At 39.2% G+C, this 25879-nt stretch overlaps 1 protein-coding gene across 11 annotated transcripts in view; it reads right to left on the reverse strand.

Annotated features, from left to right (window-relative positions):
- Window positions 1-25879, reverse strand: part of EML5 (EMAP like 5) — a 176187-nt gene that overhangs the window by 41474 nt on the left and 108834 nt on the right. For 10 of the 11 annotated variants that reach the window (XR_008299587.1, XM_027066369.2, XM_027066368.2 and 7 more), the window contains 2 exons: window positions 15006-15158; window positions 14148-14279 (listed from right to left, as the gene is read on the reverse strand). Coding sequence is in view for 10 of the 11 variants with exons in the window: in XM_027066369.2 (XP_026922170.1) it covers window positions 14148-14279; window positions 15006-15158 (285 nt within the window). In the remaining variant the exon portion in view is untranslated. Of the gene's footprint in view, window positions 1-14147; window positions 14280-15005; window positions 15159-18926; window positions 19081-25879 lie in introns of those variants that run through there. The other variant, XM_053224809.1, reaches the window with a different exon arrangement.

Consider the following 25879-nt stretch of genomic DNA (forward strand, 5'->3'; position numbering starts at 1 on the left):
CATTAAGTTCCTTTTTTTAAAAAACTTCCAGTGTAATTAACATACCCTGTTACAGCAGTTTCAGGTGTACAATACAGGGACTCAATAGTTCCATATATTACCCATTGCTCATCATGAGAAGTATACTGTTAATCCCCTTCACCTATTTTACCCATTCCCCTACCCACCTCCCCTCAGTTTGTTCTCCATAGTTAAGAGTCTGTTTTTTGGTCTCTTTTTTTCCCCTTTGTTCATTTGTTTTGTTGTTTAAATTCCACATATAAGTGAAATCGTAGGATATTTGTCTTTCTCTGACGATACTACTTAGCATTACACACTCTAGATCCGTTCATGTTGTGGCAAATGGCAAGCTTTCACTCTGTTTTATGGCTAATATTCCATTGTATATATACCACATCTTCTTTATCATCTATTGATGGACACTTGGGCTGCTCCCATAATTTGGGTATTAAAAATAATGATGCAATAACCACAGGAGTGCACATATCTTTTTGAATTATTGTTTTCATATTCTTTGGGTAAATACCCAGTAGTGGAATTACTGGGTCATACGGTAATTGTTTTTAATTTTTTGAGGAACTTCCATAGTGTTTTCCACAGTGGCTGCACCAGTTTGCATTCCCACCAACAGTGCATGAGGGTTACTTTTTCTCCACATCCTCGCCAACACTTGTTTCTTGTGTTTTTGATTTTAGTCATTCTGACAGGTGTGACATGATATCTCATTGTGGTTTTGATTTGCAGTTCCCTATGATGAGTGATACTGAGCATCTTTTCATGTGTCTGTTGACCCCTTATATTTCTTCTTTGGAGAAATGTCTGTTCATGTCTTCCGCACATTTTTAAAAAGTCTTGTTAATGTTATTTATTTTTGAGAGAGAGCATGTGAAAGTGGGGAAGGTGCAGAGAGAGAGGGAGACAGAGGATCAAAAGCAGACCCTGCACTGAAAAAAGACAGCCCGATGTGGGGCTTGAACTGACAAACTATGAAATCATGACCTGAGCCAAAGTCAGATGCTTAACTGACTGAGCCACCCAGGCGCCCCTGTCTTTTGACCATTTTTAATAGATTATTTTTTTGGTGTTGAGATGTGTATTCTTTTTTTTTTTTAACGTTTATTTATTATTGAGAGACAGAGAAAGAGCGTGAGCAGGGAGGGACAGAGAGAGAGGGAGACACAGAATCTGAAGCAGGCTCCAGGCTCCGAGCTGTCAGCACAGAGCACGATGCGGGGCTTGAACTCACAAACTGCGAGATCACGACCTTGGCCAAAGTCGGACACTTAACCAACTGAGCCACCCAAGCACCTTGAGATGTGTGTTCGTTGTATTTTTTTAATACTAGCCCTTTATCAGATATATCATTTGCAAATATCTTCTCCTATTCAATAGGGGGTCTTTTAGTTTTGTTGGTTGTCTCCTTTGCTGCGCAGAACCTTTTTATTTTGAAGCTGTCCCAATAGTTTATTTTTGATTTTGTTTCCCTTGCCTCAGGAGGCCTATCTAGAAAAATGTTGCTATGGCCAATGTCAGAGAAATTACTGCCTGTGCTCTCTTCTAGGATTTTTAGTTTCAGGTTTCACATTTAGATCCTTAATCCACTTTGACTTTATTTTTGTGTATGGTTATAAGAAAGTGGTCCAGTTTCATTCTTCTGCATGTAGCTGTCCAGTTTTCCCAACACCATTTGTTGAAGAGACTGTCTTTTTCCCATTGCATATTCTTGCCTCTTTTGTTGAAGATTAACTGGCCATACAATCACGGGTTTATTCTGAGCTCTTTATCCTATTCCATTGATCCATGTGTCTGTTTTTGTTCTAGAACCATACTGGTTTGATTACTACAGCTTTGTAGTGTATCTTGAAATCTGGGATTGTGATACCTCCAGCTTTGTTCTTTTTCAAGACTGCTTTGGCTACTTGGGGTCCTTTGTGGTTCCATACAAATTTTACTATTATTTGGTTCTAGGTTAGCGAAAATGCTGTTGGTACTGCGATAGGAATTGTGTTGAATCTGTAGACTACTTAGGGTACTACGGACATTTTAACAGTATGTGTTCTTTCAATCTGTGAGTATGGAATATCTTTCCATGTGTTTGTGTCATCCTAAATTTTTTTTCTTTAATACTTATTTATATTGAGAGAGAGAGAGAGAGAGAGAGAGAGAGAGTGTGCATGAGCATGGGGGAGGGACAGAGAAAGAGAATCCCAAGCAGGCTCCATGCTATCAGCACAGAGCCCGACGCAGGGCTCGATTCCATGAACCATGGAGACCATGATCTGAGCCAAAATCAAGAGTCAGATGTTTAACTGACTGAGCTACCCAGATGCCCCCTTAATTTCTTTCATCATTATAGTTTTCAGAGTACAGGTCTTTCGCCTGCTTGGTTAAATTTATATCTAGGTATTTTTTTTTAGATTTTATTTTTAAGTAATTTCTACACCCAACATTGGGCTCAAACTTACAACCCTGAGATCAAGAGTCACATGCTCTAATGACTGAGTCAGCCAGGCACCCTGGTATTTTATTATTTTGGGGTGCAGTTGTAAATGGGATTATTTTCTTAATTTCTCCCTCTGCTCCTTCATTATTAGTGTATAGAAATGCAACAGATTTCTGTATATTGATTTTGTATCCTATGACCTTACTGAATTCATTTATCAGTTCTAGCAGTTTTTTGGTGGAGTTTTAGGGTTTTCCATATATAGTATCATGTCATCTGCAAAGAGTGAAAGTTTTACTTTCTCCTTACCAGTTTGGGTGTCTTTTATTTCTTTTTCTTGTCTCACTGCTGTGGCTAGGACTTACAAGTCCTACGTCGAATAAAAGTGGTTAAGAATGGACATCCCGGTTTTGTTCCTGACCTTATGGGGAAAACTCTCAATTTTTCACCATTAATTATGATGTTAGCTGTGGGGTTTTCATATATAGCCTTTATTATGTTGAGGTATATCCCCTCCAAACCTTTGTTGAAAGTTTTTATTATGAACGGATGTTGGGGGCACAGAACCTGCTTGGGATTCTCTCTCTCCCTCTCTCTCTGCCCCTCCCCCATGCTCATGCTGTCTCTCTCAAAATAAATAAACTTAAAAAAATATATTGTTGGATTTGGTTTGCTAATATTTTGTTGAGTATTATCGCATCTATATTCATCAGAGATATTGGCCTGCAGTTCTCTTTTTTGTGGTATCTTTATCTGGTTTTGGTATCAAGGTAATGCTGGCCTCATAAAACAAATTTGGAAGCTTTCTTCCCTTTTCTATTTTTTAGAAAAGTTTGAGAAAAATAGATATTAACTCTTCTTTAAGTGTTTGGTAGAATTCACCTGTGAAGCCATCTGATCCTAAACTGTTGTTTGTTGACAATTTTTGGATGAGTGGTTCAATTTCATTGCTGGTCATCAGTCTGTTCAAATATTTTTTTTTCAATATCTGAAGTTTATTGTCAAATTGGTTTCCATACAACACCCAGTGCTCATCACAAAAGGTGCCCTCCTCAATACCCATCACCCACCCTCCCCTCCCTCCCACCCCCCATCAACCTTCAGTTTGTTCTCAGTTTTTAAGAGTTTCTTATGCTTTGGCTCTCTCCCAATCTAACCTCTTTTTTTTTTTTTTCCCTTCCCCTCCCCCATGGGTTTCTGTTAAGTTTCTCAGGATCCACATAAGAGTGAAACCATATGGTATCTGTCTTTCTCTGTATGGCTTATTTCACTTAGCATCACACTCTCCAGTTCCATCCACGTTGCTACAAAGGGCCATATTTCATTCTTTCTCATTGCCACGTAGTACTCCATTGTGTATATACACCACAATTTCTTTATCCATTCATCAGTTGATGGACATTTAGGCTCTTTCCATCATTTGGCTATTGTTGAGAGTGCTGCTATAAACATTGGGGTACAAGTGCCCCTATGCATCAGCACTCCTGGATCCCTTGGGTAAATTCCTAGCAGTGCTATTGCTGGGTCATAGGGTAGGTCTATTTTTAATTTTCTGAGGAACCTCCACACTGTTTTCCAGAGTGGCTGCACCAATTCGCATTCCCACCAACAGTGCAAGAGGGTTCCCGTTTCTCCACATCCTCGCCAGCACCTATAGTCTCCTGATTTGTTCATTTTGGCCACTCTGACTGGCGTGAGGTGATATCTGAGTGTGGTTTTGATTTGTATTTCCCTGATGAGGAGCGACGTTGAGCATCTTTTCATGTGCCTGTTGGCCATCTGGATGTCTTCTTTAGAGAAGTGTCTATTCATGTTTTCTTCCCATTTCTTCACTGGATTATTTGTTTTTCGGGTGTGGAGTTTGGTGAGCTCTTTATAGATTTTGGATACTAGCCCTTTGTCCAATATGTCATTTGCAAATATCTTTTCCCATTCCGTTGGATGCCTTTTAGTTTTGTTGGTTGTTTCCTTTGCTGTGCAGAAGCGTTTTATCTTCATAAGGTCCCAGTAGTTCATTTTTGCTTTTAATTCCCTTGCCTTTGAAGATGTGTCAAGTAAGAAATCGCTGCAGCTGAGGTCAGAGAGGTCTTTTCCTGCTTTCTCCTCTAGGGTTTTGATGGTTTCCTGTCTCACATTCAGGTCCTTTATCCATTTTGAGTTTATTTTTGTGAATGGTGTGAGAAAGTGGTCTAGTTTCAATCTTCTGCATGTTGCTGTCCAGTTCTCCCAGCACCATTTGTTAAAGAGACTGTCTTTTTTCCATTGGATGTTCTTTCCTGCTTTGTCAAAGATGAGTTGGCCATACGTTTGTGGGTCTAGTTCTGGGGTTTCTATTCTATTCCATTGGTCTATGTGTCTGTTTTTGTGCCAATACCATGCTGTCTTGATGATTATAGCTTTGTAGTAGAGGCTAAAGTCTGGGATTGTGATGCCTCCTGCTTTGGTCTTCTTCAGAATTACTTTAGCTATTCAGGGCCTTTTGTGGTTTCATATGAATTTTAGGATTGCTTGTTCTAGTTTCGAGAAGAATGCTGCTGCAATTTTGATTGGGATTGCATTGAATATGTAGATAGCTTTGGGTAGTATTGACATTTTAACAATATTTACTCTTCCAATCCATGAGCACGGAATGTTTTTTCCATTTCTTTGTATCTTCTTCAATTTCCTTCATAAGCTTTCCATAGTTTTCAGCATACAGATCTTGTACATCTTTGGTTAGATTTATTCCTAGGTATTTTATGCTTCTTGGTGCAATTGTGAATGGGATCAGTTTGTCTTTCTGTTGCTTCATTATTAGCGTATAAGAATGCAACTGATTTCTGTACATTGATTTTGTACCTTGCAACTTTGCTAAATTCACGTATCAGTTCTAGCAGACTTCTGGTGGAGTCTATCGGATTTTCCATGTATAATATCATGTCATCTGCAAAAGGTGAAAGCTTGACTTTATCTTTGCCAATTTTGATGCCTTTGATTTCCTTTTGTTGTCTGATTGCTGATGCTAGAACTTCCAACACTATGTTAAACAACAGCGGTGAGAGTGGACATCCCTGTCGTGTTCCTGATCTCAGGGAAAAAGCTCTCAGTTTTTCCCCATTGAGGATGATGTTAGCTGGGCTTTTCATAAATGGCTTTTATGATCTTTAGGTATGTTCCTTCTATTCTGACTTTCTCGAGGGTTTTTATTAAGAAACTTTGCTGAATTTTATCAAAGGCCTTTTCTGCATCGATTGACAGGATCATATGGTTCTTATCTTTTCTTTTATTAATGTGATGTATCACACTGATTGATTTGCGAATGTTGAACCAGCCCTGCATCCCAGGAATGAATCCCACTTGATCATGGTGAATATTTCTTTTTATGTGCTGTTGAATTCGGCTTGCTAGTATCTTATTGAGAATTTTTGCATCCATATTCATCAGGGATATTGGCCTGTAGTTCTCTTTTTTCACTGGGTCTCTGTCTGGTTTAGGAATCAAAGTAATACTGGCTTCATAGAATGAGTCTGGAAGTTTTCCTTCCCTTTCTATTTTTTGGAATAGCTTGAGAAGGATAGGTATTATCTCTGCTTTAAACATCTGGTAGAACTCCCCGGGGAAGCCATCTGGTCCTGGACTCTTATTTGTTGGGAGATTTTTGATGACTGATTCAATTTCTTTACTGGTTATGGGTCTGTTCAAGATTTCTATTTCCTCCTGATTGAGTTTTGGAGCTGTGGGTGTTTAGGAATTTGTCCATTTCTTCCAGGTTGTCCAGTTTGTTGGCATATAACTTTTCTTAGTATTCCCTGATAATTGCTTGTATCTCTGAGGGATTGGTTGTAATAATTCCATTTTCATTCATGATTTTATCTATTTGGGTCATCTCCCTTTTCTTTTTGAGAAGCCTGGCTAGAGGTTTATCAATGTTATTTTTTCAAAAAACCAACTCTTGGTTTCATTGATCTGCTCTACAGTTTTTTTAGATTCTATATTGTTTATTTCTGCTCTGATCTTTATTATTTCTCTTCTTCTGCTGGGTTTAGGCTGCCTTTGCTGTTCTGCTTCTATTTCCTTTAGGTGTGCTGTTAGATTTTGTATTTGGGATTTTTCTTGTTTCTTGAGATAGGCCTGAATTGCAATGTATTTTCCTCTCAGGACTGCTTTCGCTGCATCCCAAAGCATTTGGATTGTTGTATTTTCATTTTCATTTGTTTCCATATATTTTTTAATTTCTTCTCTAATTGCCTGGTTGACCCATTCATTCTTTAGTAGGGTGTTCTTTAACCTCCATGCTTTCGGAGGTTTTCCAGACTTTTTCCTGTGGTTGATTTCAAGCTTCATCGCATTGTGGTCTGAAAGTATGCATGGTATGATTTCAATTCTTGTATACTTATGAAGGGCTGTTTTGTGACCCAGTATGTGATCTATCTTGGAGAATGTTCCATGTGCACTCGAGAAGAAAGTATATTTTGTTGCTTTGGGATGCAGAGTTCTAACTATATCTGTCAAGTCCATCTGAGCCAATGTATCATTCAGGGCCCTTGTTTCTTTATCGACCGTATGTCTAGATGATCTATCCATTTCTGTAAGTGGAGTGTTAAAGTTCCCTGCAATTACCACATTCTTATCAATAAGGTTGCTTATGTTTGTGAGTAATTGTTTTATATATTTGGGGGCTCCTGTATTCGGAGCATAGACATTTATAATTGTTAGCTCTTCCTGATGGACCCTGTGATTATTATGTAATGCCCTTCTTCATCTCTTGTTACGGCCTTTGATTTAAAGTCTAGTTTGTCTGATATAAGTATGGCTACTCCAGCTTTCTTTTGACTTCCAGTGGCATGATAAATAGTTCTCCATCCCCTCACTCTCAATCTGAAGGTGTCCTCAGGTCTAAAATGAGTCATTGTAGACAGCAAATAGATGGGTCTTGTTTTTTTATCCATTCTGATACCCTATGTCTTTTGGTTGGCTCATTTAGTCCATTTACATTCAGTGTTATTACAGAAAGATATGGGTTTAGAGTCATTGTGATGTCCGTAGGTTTCATGCTTGTAGCGATGACTCTGGTACTTTGTCTCACAGGATCCCCCTTAGGATCTCTTGTAGGGCTGGTTTAGTGGTGACGAATTCCTTCAGTTTTTGTTTGTTTGGGAAGACCTTTATCTCTCCTTCTATTCTAAATGACAGACTTGCTGGATAAAGGATTCTCGGCTGCATATTTTTTCTGTTCATCACATTGAAGATCTCCTGCCATTCCTTTCTGGCCTGCCAAGTTTCAGTAGAGAGGTCGGTCACGAGTCTTATAGGTCTCCCTTTATATGGTAGAGCACGTTTATCTCTAGCTGCTTTCAGAATTTTATCCTTGTATTTTGCCAGTTTCACTATGATATGTTGTGCAGAAGATCGATTCAAGTTACGTCTGAAGGGAGTTCTCTGTGCCTCCTGGATTTCAATGCCTTTTTCCTTCCCCAGATCAGGGAAGTTCTCAGCTATTATTTCTTCAAGTACACCTTCAGCACCTTTCCCTCTCTCTTCCTATGGAATACCTTCCTATGGTATTCCTATGGAATACCAATTATGCGTAGATTATTTTTCTTTAGTGCATCACTTAGTTCTCTAATTTTCCCCTTGTACTCCTGGATTTTTTTATCTCGCTTTTTCTCAGCTTCTTCTTTTTCCATAATTTTATCTTCTAGTTCACCTATTCTCTCCTCTGCCTCTTCAATCCGAGCTGTAGTCGTCTCCATTTTATTTTGCAGCTTGTTAATAGCATTTTTTAGCTCCTCCTGGCTGTTCCTTAGTCCCTTGATCTCTGTAGCAAGAGATTCTCTGCTGTCCTTTATACTGTTTTCAAGCCCAGCGATCAATTCTATGACTATTATTCTAAATTCACTTTCTGTTATATTGTTTAAATCCTTTTTGATCAGATTGTTAGCTATCGTTATTTCCTGGAGATTCTTTTGAGGGGAATTCTTCCGTTTCGTCATTTTGGATAGTCCCTGGAGTGGTGCGGGACTGTGGGGCATTTCCCCAGTGCTGTCTTGAATAACTTGCGTTGGTGGGCGGGGATGCAGTCAGACCTGATGTCTGCTCCCAGCCCACCGCTGGGGCCACAGTCAGACTGGTGTGTGCCTTCTCTTCCCCTCTCCTAGGGGCGGGATTCACTGTGGGGTGTGTGGCCGTCTGGGTTACTTGCACACTGCCAGGCTTGTGGTGCTGGGGATCTGGTGTATTAGCTGGGGTGGATTGGCAAGGTGCACAGGGGCGGGAGGGGAAGGCTCAGCTCGCTTTTCCTTTGGAGATCCGCTTCGGGAGGGGCCCTGCGGCACCAGGAGGGAGTCAGACCCGCCGGAGGGATGGATCTGCAGAAGCACAGCGTTGGGTGTTTGCGCGGTGCAAGCAAGTTCTGTGATGGGAACCGGTTCCCTTTGGGATTTTGGCTGGGGGATGGGCGAGGGAGATGGCGCTGGCGAGTGCCTCTGTTCCCCGCCAAGCTGAGCTCTGTCGTCAGAGGCTCAACAACTCTCCCTCCCGTTGTCCTCCAGCCCTCCCGCTCTCCGAGCAGAGCTGTTAGCTTATAACCTTCCAGATGTCAAGTCCCGCTTGCTGTCGGAACACACTCCGTCTGGCCCCTCCGCTTTTGCCAGCCAGACTCGGGGGCTCTGCTTGGCCAGCGGGCCGCCCCTCCGCCCCGGCTCCCTCCCCCCAGTCCGTGGAGCGCGCTCCGCCTCTCCGCCCTTCCCACCCTCTTCCGTGGGCCTCTCGTCTGCTCTTGGCTCCGGAGACTCCTTTCTGCTAGTCTTCTGGCGGTTTTCTGGGTTATTTAGGCAGGTGTAGGTGGAATCTAAGTGATCAGCAGGACGCGCGGCGAGCCCAGCGTCCTCCTACGCCGCCATCTTCCCAGGATTCCTCCAAATTTTCTATTTCTTCCTGTTTCAGTTTTAAAAATTTTTTTTTTTTAACATTTATTTATTATTGAGAGACAGAGAGACACAGAGAGTGAGCAGGGGAGGGTAGGGAGAGGGGAGACACAGAATCCGAAGTAGGCTCCAGGCTCTGAGCTGTCAGCACATAGCCCGACGCAGGGCTTGAACTCACAAAGTGTGAGATCATGACCTGAGCCTAAGTTGGTCCCTTAATCAACTGAGCCACCCAGGCGCCCCCCTGTTTCAGTTTTGATAGGTTGTATGTTTCTAGGAATTTATCCTTTTCTTCTAGGTTGTCATATTATTTGGTTGGCATATTATTTTTCATACTCTTCTCTTACAAGTCTTTTATTTCTGTGGTGTTGGTAATTTCTCCTCTTTTGTTTCTGATTTTGAGGTTTTTTTTTTTTTCTCCCTTAATAAATCTGGCTGGAGGTTTATCAGTTTTGTTGATCTTTTCAAAGAACCAGCTCCTGGTTTCATTGATCTGTTCCATCGTTTCTTTAGTTTCTATTTTGTTTATTTCAGCTCTAATCTTTGTTTTTTTTCTTCCTTCTGCGGGATTTGGGTTTGTTGGTTCTTTTTCTCTTTTAGGTAGGGTTAGGTTGTTTGAGATTTTTCTTGTTCCAGGCCTGTTTTGCTATAAACTTCTTAGAACTGCTTTTGCTGCATACCAAAGATTTTGGATTGTTCTGTTTTCATTTTCATTGGTCTCCAAGTATTTTTTTTCTCTCTTCTTTCATTTCTTGGTTGACCCAATCATTATTTTCAGTTGATGAGACTTGTTTTGTGCCTAATATGTGATCTATTCTGAAGACTATTTAATGTGCACTTGAAAAGAATGTGTATTCTGTTTTAGGATGGAATGTTCTAAATGTATCTGTTAAATCCTTCTGGTCCAGTGTTATTCGAAGTCACTGTTTCCTTGTTGATTTTGTTTGGATGTATCCACAAATATAAGTGGGGTGTTAAAGTCCCCTACTGTTATTTTATTACTATCGATTACCTCTTTTATATGCATTTAACTACTGTATGTATTTAGGTACTCCCATGTTGGGTGCATAAATATTTACAGTTGCTCTATCTTCTCGTTGGATTGTTCCTTTTTAAGCATACCCTGTCTTTCTTCGTCTCTTGTTACCGTCTTTGTTTTAAAGTCTATTTTGTCCAATGTAAGTATTGGCTACCCTGGCTCCCTTTTTACTTTCATTTGCATGAGAAATGGTTTTCCATTCCTTCACTTGCAATCTGCAGGTGTACTAAGGTCTGAAATGAGTCTCTTATAGAAAGCATATAGAGAGTCTTATTTTTTTTATCCATTCTGTCACTCTAGGTCTTCTGATGAGAGTGTTTAGTTCATTTACATTCAAAGTAATTACTGATAGGTATGTACTTATTGCCATTTTGTTACTTGTTTATGGTTGATTTTGTAGTTCTTCTCTATTCCTTTCTGCCCTTGCTCTCTTCTCTCATGGTTTGCTGGCTTTCTTTAGTGATATATGTAGATTCCCTTCTCTTTATTTTTTTCATATCTATTACTGGGTTTTGATTTGGTATTACCATTAGGTTTGTATATAACACCTTATGCTTCTAGCACTCTATCTTAAGTTGATGGATGCTTAAGTTTGAATCCATTCTTTACTCTTCTCCCCACTTTACTCTTCTCCGCATTTTAGGTACGTGGTGTCATACTTTACTTCCTTTTATTTGTAAATCCCTTGACTGATTTTTGTAAATATACTTAATTTTACTGCTTTTGTGCTTCCTACTTTTCTTACTCTTACTTATGATCTTTTCTTTCCACTCAGAACATCCCCTTTAATAATTCTTACAGGGCTGGCTTAATGATAATGAATTCCTTTAGCCTTTGCTTGTCTAGGAAACTCTCCTATGCTGAGGTGCAGCCTTGCTGGATACAGTATTCTTGGCTGCAGGTTTTTTTTTTCTTTCAGCACTCTAAACATATCATGCCAATCCCTTCTAGTCTGCAAAGTGTCTGCTAAAAATCTGGTGATAGCCTTATGGGGTTTTTCTGGTATATAACTGTCTTCTGTTGCTGCCCTTAAAATTCTTTGTCACTCCTTTTTGTCATTTTAATTACTATGTGTCTTGGTGTGAACCTCTTTGGGTTGGTTTTGTTGGGGGTTCTCTGCATGTCCTGGATATGGATTTCTGTTTCCTTTCCCAGATTCGAGAAGTTTACAGTTATTATTTCTTCAAATAAATGTTATACCACTCTTTATTTCTCTTCTCCTTTGGGATCCCTATAATGCAAATGTTATTACACTTGATGGTGTCACTAAGTTCCCTAAGTCTATTTTCATTTATTATTTTTTGTCTCTCCTGTTCAGACTGATTGCTTTCCATTATTCTGTCCTATGGGTCGCTAATCCATGCTTCTGCTTCCTCTACTGTACTATTTATTCCATCTAGTGTATTTTCAATTTCAGTTATTGAGTTCTTCATCTCTGATTGGTTTTTTATGTTTTCTATCTCTTTATTAAGGGTCTCATTGAGATCATCTACTCTTTTCTCAAGTGCAGCGAGTATCTTTATGACCATTACTTTAAATTCTCTATCAGCCATGTTCATTATCTCCGTTTCATTTAGCTCTCTTGTTGTGATTTTGTCCCCTTCTTTCACTTGGGACATATCCCTCTCTTCTCATTTGTCTAACTCTCTATGTCTATTTCTACATGTTAGGAAAGTCAGCCACACCTCCTGCTCTTGAAAGTAGTGGTCTTAGGGGCACCTGGGTGGCCCAATCGTTTAAACACACAACTCTTAATTTTGGCTCAGGTCATGATCCCAGGGTCATGGGACTGAGCCCCATGTCAGACTCCGTGCTGAGCGTGGAGCCTGCTTGGATTCTCTTTCTCTCCCTCTGCCCTTTTTCTGGTCACATGCTCTGAAAGAAAGAAAAAAGAAAAGAAAAGAAAAAAGAAAAGAAAGAGAGGTGGCCTTGTGAAAAAGAGGTCCTGTGGTGCTCTGCAGTGCAATGTCCCATTTACTTCGGGAGCATCTCCCGTGTGTTGCCTGTGCCCTGCTATGGTTGCTGAGCAGCTTTTGCCCTCAATCCAGTCATCTGCAATGGATCTCTTTGCTGACTATGGGCAGGGTTTATCCCTGTGGCGTAGACTGGGCCACCTTGGGCTTAAGTTGAGTCAGACCAGGTATTTGCCAGAGATGTAGTGGCACCAAACTACAGGGAACTTTCCCTGTGTTGTCCCCTGAGAAGCTTTCATTGGTGGGCAGGGCTTGCAGTCAGATGAGATGCCTGTCCCCATCCCACTCGTGTGTGTTGTTATCTTCTCTCCCCAAGAACTGTGAGATCATGACCTGAGCCAAAGTTGGATGCTTAATCTACTGAGCCACACAGGCGCCCCTGCTCCTCCAGGGCTGATTTTTAAAGTTCCAGGTGTTAAACCCTGCTGACTAAGAATGTGTGGAATTCAACCCCTCTAGTTTTCAAAGCCAAATGTTTTGTCTTTCCCCTGTGGGGTCCCCAGTGTGAGAGTCTGTTTCTCTCCCCTCTTCATGTTCACAGTGTCCCTCCCTCCTGCAGACAGTCCTGTGGGTCCCTTTAGCTCCCAACGGCATCTCCACCCTTCCTACCCTCTTCACATGAACTCTTCTTGACATTCAGCTTTGGAGAATCTGGTCTGCCAGTCTTTGGGTCATTTTCTGGGTTATTTACACTGATGTGGGTGTTACCTAGTTGCATCTGAGACAAGGTGAGTCTAGCATTCTCCTACTCTGCCATCTTCCTTGGAATGAGGATGTTTAACTTTCATGGGAAAAATTAAGCTTAAACATGAAAACCATTTTCCTCCACAACCACATAATGAATTCATAAATTATTTAATTTTTGTGTATGTATATACATAAAAACTATTTCTGTTATCATGCATATAAAAAAACCCCTAGATAGAAATTTGAGGACTTTTTTTTCAAAAGCATTTTGTTTAATTATATTTGGAAAAACTTTAATACTAGATTTATATAAATGAAGACATGAAACAAAAATCCTTAAAAATGGAGCATTTAAAACACTTAGCATTTATCCAAATTATTTAACACTGCCATATGCAATGCATTCTGCTGAAAAAAACAAAGACACTCATTAAATTATGTATGTTATACAACCGTGACTGATTTTAAGAAATGTGTTTGATCGAATGATGGGGAAATAACATTAATATCCTCACTAACATATCTATTTTCCAAATTTTCAGTTATTATTTACACTAAGCTTATCTGACAAAAACCAGGACAAACAGGGGTGCCTGGGTGGCTCAGTCAGTTGGGCCTCCAAATCTTGGGTTTCAGCTCAGGTCATGCTCTCATGGTTTGTGAGTTTGAGCCCTGCATTGTGGGCTCTGCACTGACAGCACAGAGCCTCCTTGGGATTCATTCTCCCTCTCCCTCTCTCTCTGCTCTTCCCCCACTCTCTCTCTCTCAAAACAGATGGATAAACTTTAAAAAACTATATTAAAAAATAGGACAAATAACTGAAAAACTTTTTATATAATATTGAAGTTACTTTACAAATTAAAGAATTTATCACTTACCATTCTATCATGTGAATTATGATACTGGAAGTATTGAAAAGTTTTAACTCACAGCATTCACCTTCAGATGTGAAATAAAGTAGTGGAAAATAATTTTGAGAACAATGTGTCTCACAATGATTTTGAACTCATCTGTTGAATCACTTTTTTAAAGTTTCTTTAAAGGAGCTATACCAAATCAAATGAAACTTTTACCAAATAGTAAGTTATTTAAATTCTTACCTCTAATATCCCAATCAACATGGGTTATGTAACTGGTAGCGCCTTTGCATATTCCTACTCTTTTACTACTCATCACATTGTATATATCTATAAAACTGTCATGGGATGCTACTGCAAGATATTTCCCAGAACCTAGAATAGAAACATATTTGCTTGAGATTGTCTCTCTTTAGAAATGTTTTTTTACACTCTACAACTAGACTTAATTTTCTTAACAGTTTTTGGGAAGAACACTTAGGTGTTTTGTAAATTATAACAAAATGTGTATAAAATGACAAACAGTAACTATATTTTTCAAGTACATTATGGTTAACAAAAGAAAATGTCCTCTTTAGCATAGTGAGATAGTTCAGTGGATAGAAAAGGCCGAAAATTATATACAATGTAATCCAATACACTGTATTTAACTAAAAACAAAACAAAAAAATAACCCTATATGTAGAAAAAAAAAAAAGTAAAATAATGAGTAAATTTTGCCCTAACATTAGCAATTCCCAGAGTATAGTGGGTTTTGTCAGAGATAATGAATACACAGAAACTGATGAAGCAAAATTAATGCAAAATTTCAAAAGTATTAAGAATATAATGAAGATTGTCATCTAATCCCTTTTATGTTAGAAATGAGGAAACTCAAACTCAGAGAAAATCACATAGAAAATTTAGTGACAGAATTGGCACTAAGCCAGATATTTTGCCAGTTATCTAATACAGGAATTTTACTTCTTACCATACTGTCTTTTCTAGTCAAAAAATTAAAATTCCAGGATAAAATAATGGTTAATAAAAATTACATATGGATATATTTACTCATTGTCTGACTCAAGTTAATAATCAAATATGATTTCAATGATATCTTACCTGGTGAAAATCGAATGTCTGAAATAATATCTTTCCTGTGATGAAAAGACACAAGATCTTCTAGAGTATCTGCATTTGCCATTAAGAAACTTCCATCATTCAGACCTACAGCTAAAGCTTTACCATCAGGAGAAAAACAGCAACATCTCCCACCTAAAAGAGAGCATATATACTGGGCAATTTTCTTCTATTTAAAAAAATCATGTTAAGGAACTTTTATTGTCAAAGAGAATTCCTGTATTCATTATGATCTCAAATCAATATTCAAAAGGAGTCACAGGATGCAGGCAACAAAGTTTTCTACTGAAATCAGTGGTAATTAGGCAATAATTAATACAAACCATCTTCTCTTCTGGACATAACTAAAGTAAGGACTAATATTTATCTTAAAAAACTAAGTTGATGAGAAAGAATGAGAGATTTTAGCTAACATAAAAAGCCAATGACATATGTGGAAATATTTTTTTGTAAGTGGTTGCTACCTCTGTAGTTTCTATTCTACAATCAGAAATTTAAGAAAAAAGGCCATCTTTATAAATATGCTTTCAAATTTGAAAAAAATATGACAATATACAATTATTAGGCAAAACTAGGAAGATCTATTAATGCATGGAAGATCTAACCATGCATGAAGAAATAATAATGCTAATATTAATTTTTAAAAATCAGGGTTAATATGTACTGGGAAATAAACAATAATGGGGTTACCCTGACAGCAAAGGATACAGCAGACATAGTGTTTGCACAACATTTAGAGAGGGAGGGATGAGGTACAGCTCTTACAAAATGAAAAGTTACAGAATAAATTGAGAATAAGTCATGTATTATCATTTAATTATCAAGAATACATTGGTAATGAATAAATCTAGGATGATTTCTGAGATTTAGGAGTAAGAGATGATGGTGGTCTGGAGCAGGGTAGCTGGAGTAGAGGTATACTTTGAAGACAGAGCTGGCAGGACTTTGACTAACTGGGAGCAGAATAGGAGAAAAAGATAAAAGTCAAGGCTATTTTTTTTTTAATGATGATGTCATTTACCAAGATGGAAAAAACTAGCAGAGGTACATGTGTTTGATTTCGTACCCATGAAGCTAAGGATACCAATGACAAATTCAAGTGAAGATATCAATAAGCCAGTTTGATATAATTATACTTCTCTGGAGTTCAAGGGAGAGGCTAAACTGGAGATATAAGTATGGAAGACGTAGCATGGTAGATAGTAGTCACAGTCATGAAACTGGATAAGAGCTTGTTATTAATTTATTGACTCTCAGCTCCAAATCCAATCTTTCTTTCCTGCTATACAATACAGCTGAGCCCGGCTGACATTTTTTCCTTTTCCTAAACTTGATTTTAGCCAATGGAGGGTACTGTACTGGAGGGCCCCTATAAGGCCAAAGAAGAAGGAAGGGATTTTTCCTTCCTCTGGTGTGCTAGAACCAGTGGATTAGATTAATGAAGGGGTAGGGGTAGATGTTGGGATGCAGTTGGGAATGGGAGATTTTCTCTGCCCCCCATAGCAAAAGATTTCCTAGATCAGCCCTTTGGCAAGCTTCTTTTCCACTTGCACCCACATCCTTTCTAAAGAGATCTGAATCTCAGCTTGGGAAAAGAGGGGAAGGGTTCATTCCTTAATCACCATCCACTAGCAGCTGGTAGCTGCTTTTTGCAGTTGCTACTTCTATACCCCTTAGAATACCACCTTTCATTAGTTAACACTTATTCATATTAAATTTTCCCTATTCCAATTCCTGGGGTGGTTTCTGTCTCTTGATTGATACAGAATTGATACTGAAGTAGTCACAGGAGACAGATCACTAAAGATGGGATTTTTGGAATTGGCTTAGTCATGCCTTTGGGCTTAAGCACAGTGCTGGGCCCTTGCCAATGGGAAATGGGATGTTAGTAATCAAGGTATGCATTGCCATAACAATCAAGTTGTCTCCTACATCCTGCAGTTAACTGTCACTTCTACTGAAGTAAAATGCCCTGGGAGTCCAAGAGGCTGCTGCCTTTGACCATCACAAAAATAATGATGACCACAAGGACTGTGCTGTGCAAAAGATTCCGAGTGCATGGAACATTTAACAGAAGGATGTAACATGCTCTGGCCCTTAACCCTTCAGCATCTGTCATGGTCTGAATAGAGAGAGCTTACACTGCAGACCTAGAAGAATCTCTGACAGGGCTGATGTGGCTGAAAATTAAATACAAAACTTAATTGTGCAGGTTGCAAATTTACAATGTGAGTTGAATTCCCAGACTCACCAAATTTCTTCTGATTGGTAAAGGAAGAAATTTGGACTGTGGAATGGGAGCATCTGACTGGATTCAGACAAAACTGAAAATCTTTAATTTCTGTATTATTCAGAGTCTCGCAGCCAGTGCAAATAGTTTGCTCTCCTGTGTCTGGGAAGACTGGCCTTCTGGTGCATATGCCTTGAAGGGATATTTAACCTTAAGAAGAACCATTACAACCACTTCTCTGCTGTCACTAGATCCTCAGCTTGGATCAAATCTCCGTGTGCTCTAACGCAGAGGTTAGCAAACATTTTCTTAAAGGACCAGACAGTAAATATTTTCAGCACTGCAGGCCATATGATCTCTGTCACAACTACTCAACTCTGTTATAGTGCAAAAACAGATCTTAGACAATACATAAATGAATGGACATGGTTGTGTTCCAATGACATGTACACAATCAGGAGGTGGGCTGGATTTGCTGACCTCTGATATAGAGGGAGGAATCAAAAAGTTTAGGGAGGTAAGAACATTGAAGTCGATTTTTCATAGGCAACGTGTACACTCACCCACCAACTACATCCCCCCCAAAAGTCTAAAAACTAGTTCCTTCACAAGAGCATTTAGAAATACATTAACTAAGGGCAGCATCTACATCCTTGAAAAGTTCTTTGATGTCCTCCTATGTAGATCAGGAATGAGAGCTGTCCCTAATAATATGGGCTCCCTGATTCAACAGGGATAACCCAGGAAATGCAGAAGCCAAGTAGCAGCATTTAAAAGACAGGGCAGATTCTTTACCGAAAATGGCAGCAGGAATACACTAATAATCAGAATGTTTTGGCCTGTGGAGATTTCTTTTGGTGACTAATCAATCATGGTATCTGCAGGAATTCAATAGATGAGTAGGCTACTAAATTAGTCTTTGATCTATATGACAGAAAAAACCCCAGACCTGGTGGCTAGAAAAACCAGACTTAAATTCTCATCCTATTTTCAGTCCAAGGTCAATTCATATACTCAGAGCCCCTTGGTTAAAAAGCGAAGGCTAAGTCACACTGAGGAGGAACCTATAGCAATGTCATCGTATAAAATATATCCTCTAACAATCGGTGGCCAAGAATGATTATTTCCATGAAAAGAATACCCATTCTATCAGGAGTTAGTAAACAGGGGCTCTGAACTGACGCTAATTCTGTGGATTCCATCCAGTTCATGAATTGTAACAGATATACCTGGCAACTTGTAGAATCCACTAGGCTGGCTCTGTGATCCATGGGTAAGAGTCATTATAACAGGAAGAAATAAGTGAAAACCGCTGGAAATTCCTCTATCAAGACAATAAATCAGAAGCAAAACTGCAAGCCTCAGAATTACAAAATTACAAATATCAGCGATACCACCAAAGACTTGAAATATGCAGTGGTAAGAATACCTATCACATTTAAACTTGCCTGTTTGGTCTGTGTGAAATAAGATGGGTTTCAGGTACTACCTACGGATAATAAATTTAATCAGGTAGCAATGCTAACTGAAGCTACTCTTCCCGAACTTTACCAGAAAAAACAAACACAATCCCTGGCATTTTGCATGCAGCTATTGCCCTGGTTAATGCTTTTTTTTTTTTTTTTCCTCCATCCCGATTTGTAAGGACCACCAGAGCAGTCTGCTTTTACCTGGCTTGTATCTGTGTATACCTTCAAAGCCTTGCCTCAGGGCTATTCAACTCTCCTGTTTTTTGCCATAATATAGTCCACAGAGATCCTGATCGTCTGGACATTCCACAAAAAATCTCAATGGTCCACTACATTGATGACATTATGCAGAATGGATCTGGGGAACAGGAAGCAACAACTTTAGATGCCTTAGTAAGACCTAAGTGAACTGAGACAGAAGATAATTCCTACAAAAATTAAGGAACCTGCCATCTCAGTGAAGCTTCTGGGGATCCAATGATCGGGAGCATATTAAGATATTTCCTCCAAGGTGAAAGACAAATTGCTATATTTTCCATTACCCACTATAAACAAAAGGAGCAAAATGCCTGGTATACCTTTTTGGAAGCCTACACCACATTTGAGTGAGCTGTTTCTACCCAAGTATCAAGTCACTATAAGGCTTCCCTGGGGCCAGAACAAGAAGGCAAGCTGATCTTCCACTGGGCCCTTATCATCTAGCAAATCTAATGATACTCAAAATGTCTGTGGTAAACAGAAATGCTGTTTCCAGAATAATGCCTCTGGAAAGCTACCAAAGGAGAATCATACTGCAGATCTCTTAGATTTGGGAGAAAATCCATACTCTCCTTTGCAAATAACTAATTTTCTTTTCAGAAGGAGTTTCAGCCTTGCTACTAGGCCTTGGTAGACAGTAAATGCCTAACTATGGGATATCAAGTGACTGTGTATCTTAAGCTTCCAGAACATCATGAACCGAAAGTTACATGACCAACCTAGTCACAGATTGGGTATGCACAACAGCAATCTATCGTCAAGTGGAAAAGGGATATAAAAGATGGGCCTTGGATAGATTTGGAAGTCAGAAGTAATGAACAGGTGGCTCAGGATCCATCAATAATTCCTGCTGCAATACCTCGTCTCTCTCTATCGATACCTATGGCCTCAAGGGTATTCATTGATTATCGGCTGAATGAGGAAGAAAAACAATGAGCCATATTTACAGATGCTTCTATGCAGTATATGTCAGCACCCACCTGAAAGCACTAGAGCCCTACTCGGCGGTGGCCCTGAGGGACAGCTTTGAAGTAACATTTCACAACAGGCAGCACCTGGAGCAGGTACATTTAGTTTTCCACATTTGTAGTGACAGATGACAGGATAGACAGATTTACATGGACTCATTAGCAACTGTGAACTATCTGAATAATCAGTTAGGGACTGAATTCTTTCAGGATTAGAAGACTAGAGATGAGGAAATCTGGAAAATCGAACTTTCAGAAAGGGCACAGGTGTGAAGATTTTTGCATCTCAGGGAATGCCCAACAAAAAGCATCCACTACAGAGGAGACTCTCAGTAATCAGATAGACAAAATAAATGCTCTAGGGACCTCAGAGCAGCCTCTTTTCCTAGGCAGCTAGCACTTAATCCGTGGGCTTGTGGTAAGTAGCATGGATGGAGTTTATGCTTGAGTTAGAAAACATGAACTCTTTTTTCCAAGGTTATCTTGCTACCACTACCATTACCACTGAGTGTCTACTCTGCTAACAGTAGAGAGCAACCGAACTTCTGATATGGCACCATTCCCCAGGGAGATTGGCCAGCCAGCTGGTAGCATGTTGACTATACTGGACCTCTTCTACTTTGGAGAAGGCAAAGATTCATCTTCACGAGAATAGATGTGAATCCTGGATTTGCCTTACCTGACTGACCATTATGCTTCATCTAGCACCATCATCCATGGACACATGGGATGGATGCCCTATCCACTAACATAGAATTCCATGCTTCTGATCAAGGAACTTCAGGCAAAAAATGTGCATTAGGCTCATACCCATGGAATTAAATGATTTTGTCACAACTCCCACTACTCCAAGAAAGCTAGTATGGCTTACTGAAAACTAATTGATGTCACCATCTGGGAAACAACACCCTGAAAGACCGGGCTTTTGTCTTACAGAATGCAATATACAGTTCATTACATGGTGCTGTCTACCTCATGGCCAGTTACATGGGTCTCGAAAATCAAGAAATGGGAGTGATTCTTCTTACTACTAAATCTAATAACCAACTTGCACTATTCTGTTTTGCATCCTGGCAAACCTGAGCTCTGCTTCTTTAGTCTTGACTCCTAAGAGCAAGGACAATTCTTTTACCAGGGAACATACTGATTCCTCTGAATGGGAATGTAGACTGCCACCTGGTCATGTTGGGCTCCTTATGACAGTGAAACAACAGGCAAAGAAAGGGGCTGTTACTCTTCTTGCTGGAGTGGCTGATCGCAATTATAGAGGGGAAACTGAGTTACTGCTACACACTGAGGGCAAAGGAGACTATATCTGGGACCTGGAGGGTTCATTAGGATGCCCCTTAGTCTTCTATGACCAATAGTGAAACTTAATAGAAAACCAGGAAAAAAACAGGTAGAAATACTGAAATTTCACCTAATTTAGCAATGAAGGTTTGGGTTACTCATGAGCTAAGTAACTCCAACCACCTGAGGTTTCTGGCTCAGGACAAAGAAAATATGAAATGGGTAGAAGAAGAAGGAAGTCAGAGAGGACAACCACAGGCGCCTGACTGGCTCAGTCGCTTAGGTGTCCGACTTCAGCTCAGGTCATTATCTCATGGTTCATGAGTTCAAGCTCCACATCGGGCACTCTGCTGTCAGCACTGAGCCCACTTCGGATCCTCTGTCCCCCCCTCTCTCTGCCCCTTCCCTGCTTGTTCTCTCTTTCTCTCAAAAATAAACATTAGGAAAAAAAGGGGGGCTAGGGCACCAAGAATAATTTAAAAAACAAACAAAAAGAGTTATCAATCACAGCCCATAGCCAGTTACAGAAATAAGGACTAGACATAAATGCTTGTGTATATATAAGCTATTTACTTTTGTTTTTTAAATAATGACATCCAAGTTAATTAACATACAGCGTAATGGTTTCAAGAACAGAATTTAGCGATTCATCACTTACATATAACACCGAGTGCTTATCCCAAGTGTCTTCCTTAATGCCCCTTGCCCATTTAGCCCATCCCCCACCCAACACCACTTCAGCAACCCTCAGTTTGTTGTCTATATTTAAGAGTCTCTTATGTTTTGTTCCCCTCCCTGTTTTTATATTATTTTTGCTTCCTTCTCTCTTCTTTTTAATACTTTACATAAGTTTGTTGATGGTTAACTTTACAATTTAGTCTGAAGTAAAAGAATATTCAGTAAGACTATGAATTTGAGACTCATGAGTAGAATCATGTTGGAATGAATACAATAACTGTGGGAACTGTATGTCTTCGAATTTGGGGGAGAGGGTGAGAATTTCTTCACTTGTACCAGGAATAGTTGCATCTCTTTGGTTAGAAACTTTTTGGGTAGAACATAAACATAAGGTTAGTTCTGTGGTTATACTGAAGTTCAAGTGTTTGTAAAAGATGTACAGGGACGCTAATTAGACAAAGGGGTAGTCTGTGCCAGTTATTATTTATTGCCTCTTAGTTCCAAATCTACCATCCTTTGGGCCTTGTAGACTTCTCTCTTTTGCCCGCTGATACAAAGCTTTGCCAATAGAGGGTGCTGGAAAGACACTACAAGTCCAAAGCAGGAGAAAGGGGCTCTCCTTTAGGCCTCCAGTGTTGGATTTTACCTACAGAGCCAGAGCACTGGTGTGCAGGGAGCCTGAAGCACCCCCACGGCGGCAGCATCCCCCCTCCCCGCTGTCCCCACTGCGGCAGCAAATTTCAGCAAATTTTCCCGCTGTCGCAGTAATGGGCCTAACGATTCAGCTGTGGTTTGCAGTCTCTAGCAAGATGCTCTGCTAAGACAGCAGCGGCCCTCACCAGTCAACAGTCAACTTTGCCCTGGGTTAAGTTCTTCTCCAAAAAGCCCACTTGCCATTCAGTTCTGGTCTGTACCCTCTGGCAAGCTTTTCCTTTAGCCAGTGACCACTGTCTCTCTGTTCCACGGAGGGAGGCCTGTACTCTCTGGCAAGCTTCTTCACCACTGACAGACTATTATGATGGCAGTTACACCCTTTCCAAACACCTCTGCATGTCCTTTAACTTCTTTCTTTGTTCATTATCCCTCAGCTAACTAGGCCTAGTAGCTGCTTTCTATAGCCTTCAGTAGGTAAACACCTTCTACTAGTTAATAATTCTTATTATTAAAATTTCCATGTTAAAATAACTAGTATAGTGTCTGTCTTCTAACTGGACAATGACTGATACAGTCACACAAAGTGCAAGTGTACAAATGAAATAAAAACAGCCAGGGAGAACCCAGGAGCATTTCTATATGTAGAGAGTAGGAAGAAGAGGCAGAGCCAGTTAAGGGAAGAAGAAAAAAAGAACTCAATAAGATAGAGAGGGAGAAAGACATGCATGGGTTCCAAAACCAAGTGAAAAATGTATTTCAGAAAAGAAGGGATGATCAGTTATGTCAAAAACTACTGTGAGGTAGAGTGAGGACCCAGAGGTGACCAAGAGATTGGCAGCAGATTCAATGGACAAATAGAAACAAAAGCCTAACTGGGGTAAGGTTTGTGAAGCAAATATCATGTGAAAATAGAGAAGACAGTATCGCCTTTTGAGTATCACCCATTTCGAGGAGTTCTGCCACAAAGGAGAGCAGAGAAACAAAATGGTAGTGAGACTAGTCATCACAACTGCACACTGTATTCAACCCTATTCAGCTGGTTGAACGGAGGCTTAGAGCAGGGGGAAAGTTGAGTTTAAGCAAACATTAACCTAATAAGCATCTTTTTAAATGCATAGCTGAGCTCCTTAAAAACTAAAAACAAACCAACAAACAAACAAAAAAACCCTCCCAGGGATGAAAACTAAATAAAGGGCAAAAAAACAAGAGTAGTAAAATAAAGTCACAGCTGCTCTGAGGGTACAGGAGAGGTCTTGCTCCTGGGCTTCCTGGATAAAACTGCAATCTTTGAAGGGTTATACAGTCGATGTAGTCATCCAGTACTGGTTTTCAAGTCTAGGTTACTTTTAAGTTCCAAAATACCAATACTGAAGGTGTAATACATTATTTCCAAATTTAAAAATAATCTGGTATCTGGATCATTCGCATCTTAAGGCATCCAGAATATTTTCCTACTTCTCTCAAGCTTTATGGAGATGACAATCAACTAAGCAAAGCTTTGCGTGAATAATTCTTCCTCTAGTTCAAAGACTTTTTCTACAAGTCGAATGTGAACACTGTATTAGTGTCCTAGAGCTGCTATTACAATTACCACAAACTGAGTCGCTTAAAACAACAGAAATCTATTCTTTCACATTTCTAGAATTTAGGGTCTGAAATCAAGGTGTAGGCAGGACTATGTTCCTCTGAAAGCTCTAGGAAGGATCCTTCCTGTCTTCTCCCTGGCTTCTGGAGTTTGCCACTAATCCTTGATGTTCCTTGGCTTGTAGACTCATCACCTCAATTTCTGCCTCCTGTTATTACATCACACTCTCCCTTTGTGTCTGTGTCTCCACACAGCCTTCTTATAAGAACACATACTAGTCATTCAGTGTAGAGTCCATCCTGATTCAGTATGACCTCATCTTGATGACATTTGCAAAGACCCTATTTCCAAATAAGGTCACATTCAAATGTAAGTGGGTTAGGACTTACACATATCATTTTGGGGGACACAATTCAATCCACATTAGACATGACAGTAGTAAATTAGAATTTCCTTCTATAAATCTCAAATCTAAGGACAAAGAAAACTGGAAATGCTTCCTTTTAAGCAAACATTATAGCTTGTTATCAATAAAAGGGCTATAGTCCCTACTAAAAAAAATTAAAAGTTATTAAAAAAGATGTCCTCAAGTAAGAGAGAGCAGTATATGATGAGTCAGAGGAAATTTGGAACTGGATTTTATTTATATATTTTCACCTTACTCAGATTAGTATGAAGTATAATATAGGGCCTTTTGAACATCTGGGAAAATTTGCACAAGACTAATTACTTTTGCAACTCAATAACAATACCATTAATGGGCTTTCTTGTTAAGACTGCTTTAAAAAGAAAGATTATTGCATTTCCAAGTTTCCATGCTGAAAGTTTCTCCATTTTATGAAGTATTTATTTTTAAACAAATTATTAATTAAAATAAGGTAATACAGATATATTTTTATAATTGTGTCATTTCACTTGATTTATATTTACAAATTTTTTACTTAATTATACTATTAGTTTCAATGATTTTTATTTTAACATTTCTTTTATAAATATATGAAGAAAGAAAATACAGATTTAACTACATACAGTTTCTTCCCCTTCCACCCCCCAAAACCTCCAAATACCTGTACTGTCCTTTAACTGAGTACTACAATCATATCTCAAGGGAAGAGCAAGTTTTAAAAATATGCCTGGCAGTAGAGAAAGACATCAGGAAATAGACTTCTATATCCTGACTTGGATTCTAGACAGAGGGGAAAAATTGTACTGAAGATTCACAAATGCAGCATAGCTTATGCAGATCTTAGATTTGAAGTTATACTAACTATATGATCTATGCAATCCTAGTGAAAAAAAAAATCCTTAGTAGTTCTGGATAGTAGCAACCCAGGCACCTGGGAGAAGGAAACACAAAATCACTCTGGAAATATACCTTTGATCCAGACTTCAGAGAAACCCCACAAGTAAAGAAAGCCCAATTAAACATAAGTTTATAATCCAAATATTCAAGCACAAAAGAAAATGGAACACCAGGAAGGAGTCAGCAGAAAAATAACACCAAAACAGCAGAAAAAAAACACAGCATAGTCAGATCCCAAAGGATGTCAGATAACTAGATTTCATAATCTTTATCTGATAAGTAAAGATTAAAGACATAAAAAAAGAAAGCTAAAACACAAAGAATATGTTATAAAAAATCTAAGGAATTTGAAAGAAAATAAAATTCCTAAAAATAAGAATTATCACACCTAACAGGTAGGTTAAACAGCAGACGTGGAAGA

The sequence above is a fragment of the Acinonyx jubatus genome, chromosome B3 (assembly GCF_027475565.1).
Source record: "Acinonyx jubatus isolate Ajub_Pintada_27869175 chromosome B3, VMU_Ajub_asm_v1.0, whole genome shotgun sequence".
Lineage (NCBI taxonomy): Eukaryota > Metazoa > Chordata > Mammalia > Carnivora > Felidae > Acinonyx > Acinonyx jubatus.